The 19057-nt window shown below is 39.0% G+C and overlaps 2 protein-coding genes across 2 annotated transcripts; both read left to right on the forward strand.

Moving 5' to 3' along the window:
- Positions 1-4541: 4541 nt before the first annotated feature.
- LOC122066722 (UPF0481 protein At3g47200-like) lies at positions 4542-6409 on the forward strand. Its single transcript, XM_042630566.1, has 2 exons — positions 4542-4696; positions 4790-6409. The coding sequence occupies exon 2, from the start codon at positions 4795-4797 to the stop codon at positions 6127-6129; it is 1335 nt and encodes a 444-aa protein (XP_042486500.1). The 5' UTR covers positions 4542-4696; positions 4790-4794; the 3' UTR covers positions 6130-6409.
- A 9026-nt stretch (positions 6410-15435) lies between these two features.
- LOC122066721 (UPF0481 protein At3g47200-like) lies at positions 15436-17022 on the forward strand. The gene has a single exon (XM_042630565.1). The coding sequence runs from the start codon at positions 15515-15517 to the stop codon at positions 16739-16741; it is 1227 nt and encodes a 408-aa protein (XP_042486499.1). The 5' UTR covers positions 15436-15514; the 3' UTR covers positions 16742-17022.
- Positions 17023-19057: the final 2035 nt, after the last annotated feature.

The following is a 19057-nucleotide window of genomic DNA, read 5'->3' on the forward strand; positions in this document are numbered from 1 at the left end:
ATATCCTATCACAGCAGCTTAGAGAACCTTTTCCCAATTATTTAAAGTTGAGAATGTCAACTAATTTTCAATTTTGGAGAAGGTTCTCTGAACTGACAATGTAGAATGAGATCTCCCATACTATCCCACACCATTAGATAGAGGACTTGACACTTCAAATTTTGTAGGAGACTTAGCCAAATGATCAACAATCAGGTTAGCCTCCATGAAACAATGAGAGATCTTCCACTATGTGTCTTGAAAGTATTGCTAGAGAGCAGACCATTATTTTTGGACAAACCACAGAAACACCCTCTTTGATACCGTCACCACCACCGCAGACAAGTCACACTCAATCCATATCCTAGGGTAGGCACACTCCTTAGCCATCATAAGACCCATCATCAAAGCATGGAGCTCCACCTCATAATTAGTTCACTCCCAGGAAATATCTGAAATGGCTTAGAACCTAAGCCATGCAATCCCTAAAAGAAAGTACCACCTGCACCTGCCCTCCCCAGGTTCCTGAGGGAATAACCATCAATATAACTTCACCCATCTAGGGAAAGGTGCACACCAAAAAAATTCCCTAACTGTGGATGACCCCTAGGGAGCTGAATCTCAGCCTATTTGCACATATCAGGTCACCTACCGTGTGATTTTCCTTTCAGATTGGGAGCCAACATGTTGATCTCCTTCAACACCATTCACAGAATCTGACCACGAGACCAGGTTGAGTTCTAATTCTAAGATGGTTGCATCTTGATGCATGACAGAAGACCCAATTGAAGGATTTGATTTTTGTGTGCCGTAACAAGTAGGATGACTTGAATTTTTTATTTGCAAAATTTTTATATTGGGAAATTAAATAACGTTGTATGCTCGTGTGGCTCTACATCGAGACATAGAGGGGAAGTAAATGATGGCCCTACTCCTATGAAATACGAAATTCACCCCTATTGATGCCCTTGTGTGTCCTCTCACTGGCTCTGTGCCAATGCAGGGACCACGAGACCAAGTTGAGTTTGAGTTGGAAAGTAGCCTCCCTATGAAGCAAATGTAAAATTACATACATTATGACCTTCCTCAAACTCTGCAGTGGCGGGAGCCCCATGCATTGGAGACGCTGTTTATTACTCAATTTCTGTTAGAGTTAGGAACTCCTACAGATCCCAAATATATGGCTAGATTTGTGCTACTAAAGGAAATACTGAAGAAAATAATATGATCCTACAAATCATGGTTTTTTGTTTCCCTAGAAATCAAAATATATATATATATATATATATTAAAAAAGAATGAGAATGAAAATAATTACAAAGCCAAAAGGCTACACCAAAGGAAAACAAGAAGAGAACCTGAGAACTTCAGACCCACCTTTGGAATTGCCATCAGTAGGAAAGAAGCTCAAAGAACTTAACCTAGGAAATAGAAAATTACACTAGGAAAATCTGAATCTAGGGCGCTTGAGGGCATGAAATTATTATCCTGCACCTAATGAAATCAGGAATTCCATCCATGTTGGTGCTCCAACATGCATTCTTATTGGCTCCACATTGGTAAAGAGCCATAGGACCATATAGCAATATCTAGCTTTTTTTTCTTCTTCTTGGGTGTAAACAAACAATAGAGTATTAGAATAAAGAACACAGTTGGATAGTTTTGGGATTGAAAGCTCTTAATTAAAGCAGACCTACTAATTTATTTGCCCTAAAGTTAGGTGGTGGAGATTGAAAGGTGAGTCAGTGAAGCCTTCCTTTTACAAATAATGTGGTGACGCATGGGAAGTGAGAGTGTGATGGGGATGCCAACACGACGTGGAATGAAATGATGGATTGCATTAAGAAAGTTTCTAAAGAGGTTCTAGGGGTGTCTAAGGGTACTAAGTTGGCCCCTAGGGAGACTTGGTGGTGGGACGTGGAGGTTCAAGCTGCAATCAAGACTAAGAAAGATAATTTTAAGATTTAGCAAAGAACTAGGAAGCTGAAGATAAAAAGAGATATAAGGCCACCAGAAACGAGGCAAGAAAGATTGAAATCAAGGGCGAGGAAATATGATGACTTCTATAGCAATTTAAATACCAAAGAAGGGGAAAAGGCTATATATAGGATAGCTAAATTTCGAGAAAGGAAGAGCAGAGATCTTGACCATGTTCGTTGTATTAAGAATGAGGAGGGTAGGGTGCTTGTGAATGTTGATGACATAAAGAAGAGATGTGATGAATATTTTTGTGACCTACTTAATGGAGACAACCCTAATAGGAGTAGTTCGAGTATTCTACTTGACAACAGGAACCATAGGTATGTACGCAAGATAAGAGTGATCGAGGTTATTGAATCCCTAAAGAAGATGAAGGTGGGGAAGACTCTTGGTCCAGATGAGGTCCCAATTGAAGTATGGAAGAGCTTGGGACCACGTGGGTTTGTTTGGTTAACCAGGCTATTTAACAAGATCATAAACATGAAAAAGATGCCGGATGAGTGGAGAAGAAGTGTTATCATCTCAATCTACAAAAATAAATGCGATATTCAGAACTGCAACAACTAGAGAGGCATAAAACTTATGAGCCATACTATGAAACTTTGGAGAAGATAATTGAGGTTCGCATAAGAAGAGAAACCAATATCTCTGGGAACCAATTCGGTTTTATACCTGGGAGATCCACTACTGAAGCGATTTACCTCCTTAGAAGGCTTATGGAAAAATCCAGAACCTACAAGAGGGATCTTCATATGGTCTTTGTCGACCTTGAAAGGCCTATGATAGGGTCCCCAGAGATTTAATCTGGCTGGTTTTAGAGAAGAAAGGAGTGTCAAGTAAATGTGGATATAATTAAAGACATGTATGGTGATGTGGTGACCAATGTGAGATCAGTGAGAGACCAGGGTACTCAGTTCCCAATTACTATCATACTACATTAAGGATCTGCATTGAGCCCCTATCTATTTACTCTAATCATGGATGATTTAACCAGAGATATTCAGGGGGTGATCCTGTGGTGTATTTTTTTGCAGATGATATTGTTCTTGTTGGTAAAATGATGGTAGAAATTAACGATAAGTTGGAACTATGGAGGCATACTTTGGAATCGAGAGGTCTTAAGATAAGTAGAATGAAGACGGAATATATAATGTGTAACATTAGTCGATTAAGGATTGATGGTGAGGGAGTAAAAATTGAGGGGAGAGAGATCCCACAAAGTGACTACTTCAGATATTTGGGCTCTACCCTAAACAAGGAAGGTGAGATAGATGATGATGTTTCCCACAGAATTAAAGTCGGATGAATGAAATGGAGAGGTGCGTCTGGAGTGTTATGTGATCGACGGATTCCTCTAAAGCTTAAGGAAAAATTCTACAGGACTATTATAAGACTAGCCATGATGTATGGTGCAGAATGTTGGGCAGTCAAGAACCGTAATGTAGATAAGTTGAATGTGGTGGAGATGAGGATGTTGAGATGAATAAGTTAGAATCGATCTAGGAATCACCCCAATTCACAATAAGCTCAGAGAATATCAATTACGATGGTTTGGGCATGTACAAAGGAGGCCTTTGGATGCCCCAGTACGGAGGAGTGATCAGATGCAAATGGATGGAGCTAAAAGGGCTAGAGGTAGGCCCAAAATGACCATTGATGAGTTGGTAAGAAAAGACATGCAAAAGTTAAGTCTTCACCCAAGTATGGTATCGAACAGAGCTACTTGTAAGACTATGACACGGGTTGCCGATGCGTGAGTGGGATGTCTAAAAGTTTTTTTTTTTCATTAGATTTATGTTGCCGACCCTATTCAGTTGGGATAAGGCTGAGTTGTGTTGTGTTGTTGTTGTTGGACATGTCTCCTCAATATGATGGGAACTTGCCATCTGCCAACTTTGAATGCAATACCCCGCGAGGCTGTCTTTCACAAAGATTGGTGGTGAGTTATAGAGCTTATAATAGTCAAAACATACAATTTTCTTGGAGAACCATCAAAACATGTGGTTCTCATATATTGATAATCTTCTGAAAAAAGAAAAATATGAAAACTTAGAGAGAAGAATCCATCAATACATTGTCGTTTTGGTCGGTGGAAGATGTGAACTTTTAAATCGTTCTTGAATATTGGCAGTGATGAATCAGTCCAATAAAATCTTTGGAGCTGGCTATCTTTGGTGTGGCCACTAAAAAAAAAAAAATTCATGTTCTTCTGGTTAAATCTAAGAAGACTTGCGTTGTGTAACACGTGTGTTGTGTAACACATGGGATAACAAAACTTATCGTTTTGGTAGTGGAAGATGTGAACCTTTAAAATCGTTCTTGAATGTTGACAGAGACTAAAATAGACGTATGCATAAATGCAAATTAGTCCAATAAAATCTTTGGAGCTTGCTTTGGTGTGTCCACCAGGAAAAAAAATAAAATTAAATGAATAAAGTAGAATACTCGTGCTGCCCTCCTATCATCCTCCACTTGTGGGTCCTACATCAAAAGGCATTCCCCCTCTAAAATATAATAATAATAGGCCTTTTGAGTACGAGAAGCACTATAAATACTAGCTAGCATGAATTACAGAAGGTAAGAGAAGCATGCAATATCTTCCATTTGTTCTACTCGGTTTTCTTCGGGTGTATTATAACCTTGATCAGGTTTTTAGAATTTTCGTCCTTGTCTAAAACTGCAAGAAACCTAGAAGGGAAAATTTTCATCTTTTGGGTATCTGCACTGCAGTACTGAGGTATGTGGCAAACCATTTGATTTGTGCTTTAATATAATTACCTTTTCAATTCCATATCTAACGGGTTTTTGATCTTTGGTATGAATCGGACAGATAGAATGACGAGATCAGAGAGCTCTTCTATAGATATTGAGCATCTCAGAGAAAAGCTTCTTCCGACCTCCAATCCGTCCTCGTTACCAACTTCTTGTATTTACAGAGTCGACAAAAGAATTCGCAAATTAAACGAAGATGCCTACACTCCAGACACGATCTCCATCGGCCCTTATCACCGTGACGTCGACAAGAAAAACTTGCAGATGCAAGACATGGAAGACGTTAAGAGGCGATACGTAAAGGCACTGCTTGATCGAACAAGTGAAACACCCAGTCTGGAAAGTTATGTGAAAGCTCTCAAGGAGTTAGAAGCTGATCCAAAAACTGATCCCCGTAAGTGTTACTCAGAGCCCATTATCAATAACTTAAACAACAAAGAAGTCAACTTCCTAGAAATTATGCTCCTTGATGGCTTGTTCATCATTGAGTTATTTCGGAAACATTCACATGTTGTTAAGCTTAAGGAAGATGATAATGATCCCATATTCAAGTCCAATTTAAGGAGAACAAGGATTGTACGTGACTTGGTATTGCTTGAAAATCAAATACCCATGTCTGTTCTTGAAAAGTTATTCGAGCTAAGTAAGTGTCCTAACTCTGATAGATTCTCACTCATCGAATTGGCCCTCATATTCTTTGAGAATTTGATACCGGATGGTCTAAACAAGTATGATAAAATCACCAATAATACACACAAGCACTTACTGGATCTCTTAAGCTGCACACTCGATGGTGCGCCGACAGAGCAAGAATCAAGAACAGAAGAAATAAAAGCACTAGAATCTCTGCCATGTGCGACGGAGCTCCGGCGTTCCGGTATTAATTTTAAAGCCTCACGAAATTATAATTTGTTCGACATAAGGTTTAGCAAAGGAGAATTTGAAATCCCTACACTATGTGTTGATGACTACACAGTTTCCTTTTTCCGAAACCTCATTGCTTACGAGCCACAAAGTATTGGAGGTAGGCACCGCATAACATCATATGCCCTCTTGATGGATCACCTTATTGACACTGCTAGTGACGTGGCACTTCTTCTTCGTCGTGGAATTATTAAGAATCACCTGGGTGACAATGAGAAGGTGTCGTTTCTATTCAATACACTCTACAGAGAAATTTCAAGCGGGGATAAGTTCTGTTATGGTACTCTCTGCGTGAATGTGAATAAATATCATAATAACCATTATCACAAGTGGGGAGCGAATTTCAAGCGCAACTATTGCAGCAGTCCATGGAAGATTATTTCATTGCTTGCAGGAGTTATATTACTTTTTCTCACTTTCTGCGGTACCCTTTTTACCGCCCTCCCATTCTTCGGTGTTAAAGAATTCATTTAAGTCCTTGTAATATAGGTTGTGTGAGAGATGTGTCAAGTGTGTGTTGCTGTTATTAGTGGATATCCATGTGTCAATCCATGGGAGGTGTCTGTTGGATTTTTAGAATTTTGTACCTTGGAAAGTCTTACTCTTTTAAGAGGAGTGGAAGGTTAGTAATGGAATGTTGGATGAGTCTATACAAGTCCTGCTCTAGATATAGATATTACAGGGATATGTAATTAATCTAATTAGAAGTGTTGTTTTGGTGGTTGCTGGTTTCCCTTGAAGAAACTATTATCTTTTCTTATCCGCCTAAAATAGATAAAAATTAAATAATACTTACATGTGTATCATTCTACATGTGTATCAAGTAATGCATATCATTTTCATGAAAAACGATTTGACCAATCATATATTGATACTAATTATCACAACATCGTACTTTTAATCTCCCTTTGACATGCAATACATGGATTATGTACCTTCCAAATTCTATTCTAAAACCATTCCCATATACAAACACTCATTAAATAAAATAAAAAAAATTCTTACCTCCTAATCACTACCCATTTAAAAGTAAAACCAATGTATTCCCTCAAAATTTCCTCTAGATTTACAACAACAACAAAGCCTTATCTCAACTTAACGGAGTCGGTTACATGGATCCAACCAAAGCCAAAGAAAAAGAGGAAAAAAAAAATTCGTTAAAGGAAACAGATTAATAATCACTAACGAAGTAGAACAGCTAAAGCGGTTCCCCTACCTAGATCCCAGCCCTCCAATCTGCTTTATTCGAGACCATACTTGGGACGAGGCCTAATTTGTGCGTGTATTTCCTCACAACCTCTCCTATGGTCATTTTTTACCTGCCTCTAGCTCTTTTGGGTCCTATCTGAATCAGATCACTGCTCCTTACCAGTGTATCTGATGGCCTTCGTTGAACATGACCAAACCAACTCAAACGACATTCTCAAAGCATGTCACGAATTGGGACAACCCACAAATCCTCTCTAATTTGTTCATTCCTTACCTCATCCCTTCTAGTTTTCCCACACATCCATCTTAGCATTCTGCTGCCCCTAGCTTATCAATATGTTGCTTCTTAACGGCCCTACATTCTGACCCATACATCATAGTCGGTCGCATGACTGTTCGATAGAATTTTCCCTTAAGTTTTACCAGGACACGTTTGTCACACAGGACTCCAGACGCACTCCTGCACTTCGTCCATCCCACTTCAATCCTATGTGATACATCATCCTCCATTGCCTTCTTTATTAATGATAGATTCCAAATATCTGAAATAGTTACTTTGCTTTACCTCTCTTCCTTCAATAGTCACCACGTCATTATCTCTAGTAGAGTGACTAAAGTTACATATCACATATTCTATCTTCGATCTGATTATCTTAAGGCCTCCTAATTCGAAGGCAGATCTCCATCGCTTTAGTTTAGCACTGAGTCCTGATTTTGTGTCATTCAATAAAACAATATCGTCCACTGTTGGGGATTTAAAATGTAACTGCAAGCGTACGGATCAGTGTAGCTACGGGTCGAACATAGGGAGAGCAGCCACTTTATTTTGTTATTTCTTTTAATAATGCGAAAGTGAACCGATTAATGGTTCTGATCTAATTCTAATTACCATCCTAAACATATGTATCTAAAATAACATCCTAACCATTCGTCATCTAAGAATTTAAAGACACAAGCCACGCAATTAAAATTAAATAAATAAATAACTCAAAATAAACAACCCACGCAATTAAAAAAAAACAATAAAGGAAAAAAATGCTGAAATAAAAATAAAGTAAAAGAAAGGGGATAAAGCTAGAGAGAGACTCACAAGTAGGTTTCTCGACTTAGCCCGAGGGATGCATCATAATATGAGCTTCCCTACTTGACCAGAGAGTCACTCTTACAAGGGTTACTCTACTTGGCTTTAGGGAAAGGGAGACAATTAAAATAAAAGCAATAAATTGATGGTTCTATAGCTAGGAGGGGCAAAGCCAACACATACACTAGCCATGAACCTTGGGGGAAAGGGATAGCAATAATGTAACGACTGAAATTAAAATCCTAAATTAAGAAACAAAGGGTAGTCAGAAGAGGGAATGAGAGGGGGGAGAGAAGACTACTGAAGGAGCCTACTTACTTGAACTTCAACCCTTGAACTGAAAACTTGATCGATTTGAGATACTACCAGTACTAAAAACCAGATCTGGAATAAACCAAATCTGAAATTTCTAGTACTAGAGAAAACAAATCTTGAAAAAAAAAATTGCTCCACGGCTCGTGATCTTGTCACCTAGATCTAAGCCTAGAACTATAACTTAAAAAATTACAACTCAATTGCATAAGTCATAAACATAAAAGAGCTGAATAAAAATAAAATAGTGCTTGCATTAATTGAAAAAAAAAATATTACAAAAGTTATTAAAGAAAAGATAAAGAAGAACTAAAACTAAAGAGAGAGCAAGAGAAAGAGAGAGCAACTAAAAAAAATTAGAAGAAGAATGAATTGTCTCCCCTCCTCTAATATGAGTTGTATTTATAGGGAATGGGGAGGTAGGGTAACAAATTTCTCTTTCCTAAAAGGGAGAAACCCACAATTGATAGTAAGATCTTTTGAGTCCAAAAGTGCTAAGATGGGGGAGAGAAAAGAGAGAAATACACTTGGAGAAATTTTCTATAATTTTTTTGCTTATTTTCTTTCCTTTTTTTCTAATTTATTTCTCTTCTTTTTCTCCCTCCAAGGGACGATTTTCTTCTTGCTTTGTGTGATTTGGACAATATTTTGGTGATGATGTGGAGGAGAGAGAAGATTTGGACAATCTTTATTTCTCCCCTTTTTTTTTCTTTCCTTTTTTTTTCTTCTCTTCTTAGGAACCCTTCCACGATTTTCCTTGCTTCTAATTTGATGTGGAAATCCCCTCCATGCCCTTAGTGCTTTAAGTGAGTGAAAAGCAGGAAATCTTCAACAAAATTCTCTAAAAAAAACAACCATGAGATTCGAACTTGAGACCTCTTGGTGAGCAAGGGAATTTTGCACACCATAGCTCACCAACTACACTAGGTAGTTGTTGTTACCAAAAACGAATCTTCAATCACTTAAGGATGTGGTCCATCGATCCTTGTTGGCATTTGGAGTATTCCTTGTATCTCTGAGACAATTGCAAACGGATTGGTTATGCATCTTGGTTTAGTTCTAATCCATTATTCTTTTTCTGGCCCGAAAAGAATAATCATTTGTACGGGTGACCAAACGAATGTGTACTTTTAATTGAACATGTCCATCTTGCTCAGAATTTTGTCCTCTTCGCAACCATGAAAAGAAATAGGACATCTTTAAGTGTAAACTTGAAGATATAGCGCCCGATAGTCCTTAAGGCCTTGAAAATATAAAACCTGCAAAAAGAGAGTAAAACCCAAGGTAGCTCCATTCTAAATATGTAAAATGCATATTTTACTACCCTAGATTTCACACATAAATGTGCTCATCATGTCACTCTCATACTTAGCAGTCAGCCCACAACTCGTACAAGAGGCGATGCTAATGGATGAAACCCACTTATATGAAGGAGAAACCTTAGAACTTGAACATCAACTAGAAAACATTAAATGATTAACTGTATCCCTGGCAGCTCTACAGGTGCATCCGTCTATTAGGCAAGAGGCAATAATGAAACAACCTTTGGATCCTGAGTTGCAATGGATCAGAATTAAGATTCAAGAGCAAACAATGAATAACCCTGACTTCATTTTAGCCAGCGACGGGCATTATTGTTTCGAGGTAGGTTGTGTGTGCCCGATGATTTGGAGATACAAGACAAGATAGTGCAGGAAGCACATAGCTCTGAGTACTCACTCCACCTAGGAAGTACAAAGATGTATAAGGACCTCAAACAAAACTACTGGTGGCCAAACGTGAAAACCACAATAGCCCTACATGTGGCAACTTGCCTTACATGCCAAAAAGTAAAATATGAGAGGCATCGACCTTAGGGTACTCTTCAGTCACTCCCAATACCAGACTAGAAGGGGGATAGGATTACGATGGACTTTGTCACCGGACTACCACGCACACCTAAGGGGATGGATGCGATTTGGGTGATAGTTAATCGGCTTACTAAGATTGCTCACTTCATTCCCATCAAGATCAAATTCTCTATGACCAAGTTAGCACAACTTTATATGGATAACATAGTGCGCTTGCATGGAGTGCCAGTGAGCATTGTGTCAGATAGGGACCCAAGGTTTACTTTCAGATTTTGGAAAAGTTTTCAGCATGCTTTGGGATGACAAGTGAACTTGAGTACTGCTTTCCACCCACAGACTGATGGTCAGTCAGAGCGAACCATACATATATTAGAAGACATGCTCAGGGCATGTGCAATGGAAATGTGTGGTAGTTGGGAAGAATATATACCCCTTATGGAGTTTGCCTATAACAACAATTATCAAGCTACAATTGGGATGGCTTCATATGAGGCATTATATGGCAGGAAGTGTAGAACTCCTCTGTATTGGAATGAGGTAGGCGAACGCCGAATGTTAGGACCCGAAATGATACAAATGACATGTGATAAGGTCGATGTTATTCGAGAAAGGATTAAGGCAACATAGTCACGTCAAAAGAGTTATGCAGACACCCATAGGAAAGACATTAAGTTTCAAGCAGGAGAAAAGGTGTTTCTCAAGATTTCTCCTACTAAAGGGTTGCATAGATTCTATAGAAAGGGTAAGTTGAGCCCGAGATATATTGGCCCATTTGAGATTTTGACTCGGGTTGACTTAGTAGCTTACATACTTGCTCTTCCACCTTCGTTCGGAAATGTTCATAATGTATTCCATGTATTCATGCTAAAGCGATACATTCACGATCCATCGCATGTGTTACCCGTGGAACCAGAATATCTAGAAGCTAATATGACCTATAGAGAACAGCCAGCTGAAATCTTGGACAAAAAAGTGAAAACCCTTCGCAATCACTCCATTTCCTTTGTAAAGGTGCGATGGGCTAACCATTCACTTGAAGAAGCATCTTGGGAGAAAGAAGATGAAAACCAAGCCAAGTACCCTCATCTTTTCGAACAACCAGGTACGCCAATTTCGATGATGAAATTTTCATAAAGGGGGATAAATGTGATACCCTACTTTTAAAACCTAGTTTACTTACACGGTTGACCCGGTTTAACTTTGCAGGACTCGAACCAAAGAGGGTTAAGGCGGGTTTCCTATAGACCATGATGGCAAGGGTGACTTTGAACACAGGTTGGCCAGACAAGTCCGAGTCAATGCCAAAGGAGACGGGTGTAGCCAAGTCATGTACGTGCACGTATCATAAGGCTACGTACGGGTAATGCTGGTATGTAGCCATATCTTAAAGTGTATACGTATTATATATCTTGTACCGAGAGTCGAATTCCATCGAAATCTCAATTGTTTGGCTAAGTTTTGACTAACAGGTGGACGGTCACAGGCGGGCGAACCCGCCCACCAGTGTGACCCACCCATGTGGTTACTAGATATTCTCTAGTATAAATAGTACTTATTGTGTTTTTCCTTTTTCTCATTTAATGCATTAAAGAGTGGGTGAGAAAAGTAAAGAAGAGAGAGTAAAGAAAGGAAGAAAAAGAGATCGAAGAAGAAGAAAGGAAAAGAAAAGGAGGAAGAAATGATTTTAAGCGACGCCGAGGTTTGGTCTTCTCATTCCGGCACCAAAAAAGTGATCCCCAACACGAGACCTACAATTTGAGGTGAGCGAAGGCTATACTTCTTAAACTTTCACAAAACCCCAAGTGAAACCCTTGATTTGGGTAGAGTTCCTTGAAATCTTGTTAATCCCACTTGAGATGATGAATCGAAGGTTTAATAGATGGTCTATGTGTTGATTTTGAAGGTTTAAAGAAGTGTTTATAAGATCTGAGAAGCATTGGTGATTTCTTGAGTTAAGAGATGATTTTGGGGTTTTGGAAGAGTTCTTGAGCAAAGAAGGTAAGATTGCTTTTCAATCCTTAAATATAACTTAGATCTAAGTTAGAATCATCTTTTAAGACATTAGATGTGTGGAAAATATGATTGGAATAGCCCAATTTGATTTTTCCAAGGTTGAGGAGTGTTTCAAAAGAGAAAACCGATTTTCGCCCCCATAGGTGGGCGAAGACCGGCGGGCGAAGCCGCCCGCCTGTAGGGGCCCTCCTGTTGGGGCAGAACCTAAATTCCTACATGTGGGCGAAGACCTACCGGTGAACCCACCCGCCTGAGGGGGCCCACAGGTTGAATAGCCCGCCTGTTGGATCGATGGGCGAAGACAGGTGGGCTATCTGGCCCACTTGTTGGCCCACAAGTCAGATTTTTGAGCCCGAATGGGCCCAAAACGGGCGGGAAACCTTTTTTTATGATTTTAAACATGATTTAAATATCAAATCTTGTTAGTTTTAATCCCAAGGTGGTGAAATGCTAACCTTATTCGCTTATGATAGGTTCCACTAGAATTTACATTTCTCATGCCGGATCTCACCCGTACCGAACGTGAGCTTTTGTACCCAACAAGTAAGTGGGGAGAGAACATTTGACTTTATTTTAAGCTTGTTTTTACATCATTAAATTGTATCTAGACTAGTCATGTCATCATGCAAATTATATGTTGATTAGTCATCCTTGTATGCCATTTGCACGCATTGTTTGTGCATTCTAAACAAATGATTTATGATATGTGTGTTGTGCTTTACATTCTCAATGCTAAATGATTGATGTGCTTATGTGATGAATGGTTGGATTACTGTGCATGATGCATTTATTAGACTAGACGTCGCAGTCGGTTTAGAAACGAGTGCATTGGTGGCCCGTGGTACGGGATGTAGTGGCACTATGCAATCGGACTTTGTCATATAGGAGCATGCTTTTAGGATTATCATTCTCTGTGCTACGACCCTTCCCAATAGGGGTTGAAGTGTTGGGTTATCACTTGGGAGGAAGCAGTGGTCGCGGTTGTCGGATCACTGTGGCGGTTAGAAATACGCCCGACGGGTCATTAGGACAGTCGGCAACCTCAGTGGTATATTCAAGAGGGCCAATCGTACTGCTTTTAAATTGCCAAGATTGGCACCTTTACATTTCTGTCATTTACTTTTATGTTGAAAGCCGGTAGTCGGCATGCTTTACTTTTCTGTGTACTCACGGTGGGCCTTCTCCGACAACCTTATAAGCTTATCGCGGGATGGAGTTCACAACTTGTACCCGGGGCATACGCGCACTGTGGTTATGAGTAGCACATAACCTAAGACTTAGTAATGTTGTTTAGGTGGATAAGATTTAAAATGAATTGCATAACATATAGTGTATATGTATATAAATGTTTGTGTGGTCTTTCTTTTCACTTACTGAGCTAGTGAGTTCATTCCACGTGCACACCTCTTTTAGATGATTTTGCAGGTCACCCGCCTGAAGATCAGGAGCCGGGCCCCACAGTCGAGTTTCCTGTTGAGGATTGGTGGATCCCTGAGGAGTATGAGCACAGTGTTGATTGCATGTGCGAGGGTTGTGCTGTGGGACCACAGTAATGATACCGTACAGGATTTCGCTTTTTTATTTTTTTGATGACCTCCCCTTTTGTGTACTTGATACGTAAATTGTTATTCTTTTTGTGTAAATATCATGCATGCGGGCCCACATGTACTTAGCTATATACTACAATTTGGGTATCAAGTATATTGGGGATATTTACAGGTAATTTAAGTCTTCCGCTGAACTTTTGAATACTTATCTTAGATGTGGGTATGCTGTGGTGGGGTACTGTATCAGATGATCCTGGTAGGTTTGGGTTAACCAGAGTTAACTCGGTCACCGGTCCAGTTCTGTGTGAATGGGGTGTGACAGTTAAACTACCAAAACACCAAGCTTCTCATGTTTTACAATTCAAAAAGAAAAAAAAAAAAACAAGAAAAGATAATGCTTCCATGGTGTAATAGCAAGTTATCCACGCCCAATTTTATTCTATTTAGACTTCAGAATGAGCCGATTGTTCCATATCCATTTGATATTCAGACACTGTTCTTAATGGAATTATTGTATCCACTTTGGTCATCATATTACTTATTCCACAGCATCACACGTCCATACTTGGCTCAAGTCTTAATCATTGGTAATACCTGAGAATTCAACACATTTGCAGGGACAAACCCACTTCCTGCCACCGATAAACCCTTGAATATCTTGGTTGCCGGCACCGACGAGGTCCATTTCCTCCAAGAACTCAAAAGATTGTTAACATTCCCTGAGTTATATTGGCATGAAGGATTATTATAAAACTGAACCCAAACATAATTGAAAAACCCTGTGTTAAGTGCACTACCCATGTAGGAGGGACGAAAACTATGCACCCTTGCCCCGAGAATCCCACAGGTGCAAGAGATAAAAACTACGTAGTCGTAATACCCCTAGAATGCCAAAAGGCCGATAAGCATAATTAAAGAAGACCCATACAGAAGGAATGAAAAAGAGCAATTTAGAAGCAGAGAGGTATGGTTCGACCGGATCCATCGCAACCCGATGAGTCGACCCACGACTTATAGTATATAATGTACTATTGTCTTGTTGAGAAATGTCATTGTATTTTGGGGTCTTTTCGAGCTAGGGTTTCAGGGCGAGTTTTCTCGCCGCTGCTTGGGTGTAATCTCTCTTCTGCATAGTGAAACATCTTCTTTTTCGTCCGAGGACGTAACACATCACACTGGTGTGTGTGGACCTTGTTAAATCTTTGTGTCGTGCAAATCTTTTGTTTATTTATTTTCATAATTCTTGTTGTTTGATCTAACACTATCTACTCCCTAGCGAAAAAGAGAGAGAGAGAGAGAGAGAGAGAGAGAGAGAACTCAGCGTGGATATTTTCATGTGTAATTGTGTTTGAGTCTAGAGGCTGCAGGGAGACAGAGTTCCTTTTTTTTCAAAAAAAAAAAAAAAAAAAAGAGGAGAGTTTCCTTTGAGTAAATCATTGGGTACAACGTTCATTCAAATCTATTTGTTCAAACTAGGCAACAAGTATTTAAAGGGACAGGATTGGGGGAGAGAAAGACGTTTAGAGCCGTTGGAGATCTTGGAAAAAGTGGAAAAATTAAACATTGAACAACTTATCACTGAAGGCTGCTTTTTTTGCTAAAACATCTGCTACCGTTGGCAATGGGTAGAGAAAAAAAAGAAGGGGTTGCTGGAAAAAGTGAAAAGAAAAAGAGATTTCATCTTCACCAAAAAGAAAAAGAAATAGAAAAAGAGACATTGGGGATATATATAAATGTTAGCATAAGGAGGATAGAAGGATAACGACGATAGAAGGATGGGGGAGAATAGTTCTTGTTCATCCACGGTGGCAACTTGTATTTACAGAGTCGACAAATGACTTTGCAAAATGAAGGAAGATGCCTACACGCCAGACACAGTCTCCATCGGTCCTTACCACCGTGACACCAACAAACAAAACTCACAGATGCAAGAAATGGAAGCCCTTAAAAGGCGATACCTAGAGACAGTATTTGTTCGAACAAGTGAGCAAACCAGTCGGGAGAATTATATGAAAGCTCTCAATGATTTAGAAACTGAAACCCGTAAGTGTTACTCATCAGATCCCATCATCAATTTAAGTAGCAAAGAATTAGTAGAATTGATGCTCTTGGATGGCTTTTTCATTATTGAGTTGTTGCGTAAAAACTCAAATGATGTTGAGTTTGATGTAGATGATCCCATATTCTATTCCAAATTAAAGAGAACAAGGGTTGTGCGTGACCTAGTATTGCTTGAAAATCAAATACCCATGTTAGTTCTTCAAAAGTTATTCGATCTAAGGAAGGATCCTAACTCTCAATCTCTATCACTCATCGAAATGGGTCTCCTCTTCTTTGAGCCTTTGATACCAGATGGTCTCAACAAGTATAGTTCTAATTCTGCAAATATCAATACCACCATCAATACACACAAGCATTTACTGGATCTTTTAAGCTGCACACTTGAGAGTTCTCTTCCGCCGCCGGTTATGAAGGAGCAGCAGCAATCATTAACCACAACACCAGAATCACTGCCATGTGTGACGGAGCTCCGGCATTCCGGTGTTAAATTCAATGAGGGTTCAGAATATGGTAGCTTGATGAACATAAAGTTTAGTAGAGAAGTATTTGAAATCCCTCAACTCTGCGTTGATGATTACACAGATTCCTTTTTCCGAAATCTTATTGCTTACGAGCAACAACGTTCTGGAGGTAGGCATTGCATAACATCATATGCCCTCTTGATGGATTACCTTATTAATTCTGCTGATGATGTGGCATTTCTCCGTGATAGTGGAATTATTAAAAATTATTTGGGTGACGATAATAAGGTCTCATCTTTATTTAACAATCTCTGTAGTGAAATCTTTAATGTTGCTGATGAATTCTATTATAGTGATCTTTGTGATGAACTGCGTGAATATTATAACCGGCCCTGTAACAAATGGAAAGCGACATTGATGAGGGATTATTGCAACAGTCCATGGACGATCACTTCAGTGGTTGCAGCGATTCTCTTACTCTTTCTTACTGCCTGGGGTACTCTATTTACCACCCTGCCTGTCTTCAATGTTAATTTCAAGCATAAATCTTAGATATTCTTCGCCAACAAGATAGGCATCACTGCTATCGGAAATAAGAAGAGAAATATTGAGTGGATTCAAAGTGTAGAAATATCAGGCACTGTACGAGAACCAAGCATAAATCTTAGATATTCTTCGCCAACAAGATAGGCATCACTGCTTTCAGAAATAAGAAGAGAGAGATTGAGTGGATTCAAAGTGTAGATATATCAGGCACTGTACGAGAACCAAGGACCTGATCCAGACTCCTCTTTGCCATTTTATGAGAATCGTACACTGTTTTAATTGTAACATCCCTCACTTTGAATGAAATTAATTTGTATTAATTATTTTTCAGGAATATTGATTTTTTTTTTAAGTATATTTCATATGGTTGTTGCATTCTATGTTTTATTCAAATTATTATTCTAAACAAAAAATGTATGCATTCAAATTTGTGTCAATTCAGGTGAATCATTTAAGAATTTTGTAAGGACCCATCTATGGGTTGCCCAGATGGTTAGGGCGAATTGGAGATTATGTGGATAGACGCACGATCCCAGGTTCGATTCCTCATCTCTGTCACTTGTTTGAGAAGCAAGATTCTCTATAATGGCTAATTTTGATCGGTCTTGAAACCTCAATCATTGTAGGTCGCGTGGCCACTGCACCAGCACCTGGGCCAGTGAGAGCCTCGGCCCAGGCATAGAGAATCAAGTCACTCACCCATCTTTTCTTTCCCCCTTCTCTGTATATAATATGAGAAGAAGTGAGAGTGAGATTCTTTCTCACCATTATCTAAAAAGCATGTGGGTCACCCTCCTTCTTAACATAAGGAGGAATCTAATTATTTGAGATGACCTAATGGATCAAGTTTTCCTGGCCACAATGAAGTGGAATCCCTTGACCGTGGCTTTTGGATGGTGAGGAAGAGTATACCATCCGCAAAGTAAAGCTCCATGAAATCTTTCATGTTCTTCGATCAACCTAATTAACTTTCAAGTGAATATTGAATTTTCTCTACTGAAGGCTGAAAAAACTTTCCTACAACCAGGGTTGCGGGAAAGTTTTATTTATGCTTCCCTTAATCACAAGCATCAGGCATCGATTCCTAAGACAAGAATCGGTCTTGGGATCGGATAGGGCTGATATTGATACGATCTCGATCATATCGGTTTGAATCAGACAAAAATATCCTTGCTTATTCATTAAAAAAATGTTATTTTTTTTTTTACCATCTTATGCTTCATCTGTACCGATCCACTGATAAGAGATCACCCCAAAATTGGTGTCAGCCTTACCGATATGGATCCAATCCACCCAATCGGACTAATCTGTTCCGATTCCTTAAACCATGCAACATTGTACTACTTGCAATTCTGCCCATGTTTGGGAAAACTAAGGGTATGTATGGCAATGTTTTTGTTTCAAAAAAATGGTTCCAAGTCAAAAATGGTTTTTTTTCTCCCCTGTTTCTCGAGTTTTGGAGTAATTTTGTGAGATAAAATGTTGTATGATAAACTTCGGGAGGAAACAAAATCTATTAACAAAACCATTTTATTTTTAACTAATTTTTTTTATAGGTATTTTTAACTATTTCTACTATCACAGAAAAACGGAAACATGCATTGAATGCCATATAAGCAAAAATATTTTTTTTTTTGTTTTACCAAATTACATAAAAGAATATGCCTTGAAGTTGCATTGGAGGTAGTGACAGTGGTCGAGCTGGTGGTGGTAGTGGCAGTGGTAGTAGTGGTGATGGTAATTGTGGTGGTGGTGTCAAGACAATTGTGTTTAAGGGTTCGATCATGTCTTGACTCGAGATATGGGTGCTGGTCGTGTGAGTTGTGCCAAAGAAACAATTCCTATTTCAAATTCACGAATCATAGAGGTTTGAGATAAATGGAAAGCTTTATATAAAAGAGAGTGAGTATTACTTTTGAATACAAAAGCCCACGTTATTAAAGGAAAAGAGTGTGATTCTGACCTTTGAATACAAAAGCCCGCGAGGTGTCTTTGAGAAAGATTGGTGGTGAGTGTTGAGAACTAAAGCCTTATACTTATTATATCAATAATTTGTGATAAAGCAGCAAGGAAGTGAGTAGGACATGGATTCAAATAAAGAATCTATGGAAAGCCCACAATTGTTTATGGCAAGTTATGACTAAATCCAACTCGAGAGATGAGAGGAGCAAGAGAAAAATCCTTATCGAGTCATAAACCAAGAATCCGCTATTCAAATTCTCCTGATCAGTCAGTACGTGAGCTTCAAAAAATTTTTTTGCGGATATTAAAAAGAAAAAATATCCAATTAATATTTAAATGGCACTTTTTTTTTCATTGAAA

Source organism: Macadamia integrifolia, unplaced genomic scaffold (genome assembly GCF_013358625.1).
Source record: "Macadamia integrifolia cultivar HAES 741 unplaced genomic scaffold, SCU_Mint_v3 scaffold2545, whole genome shotgun sequence".
Classification (NCBI taxonomy): domain Eukaryota; kingdom Viridiplantae; phylum Streptophyta; class Magnoliopsida; order Proteales; family Proteaceae; genus Macadamia; species Macadamia integrifolia.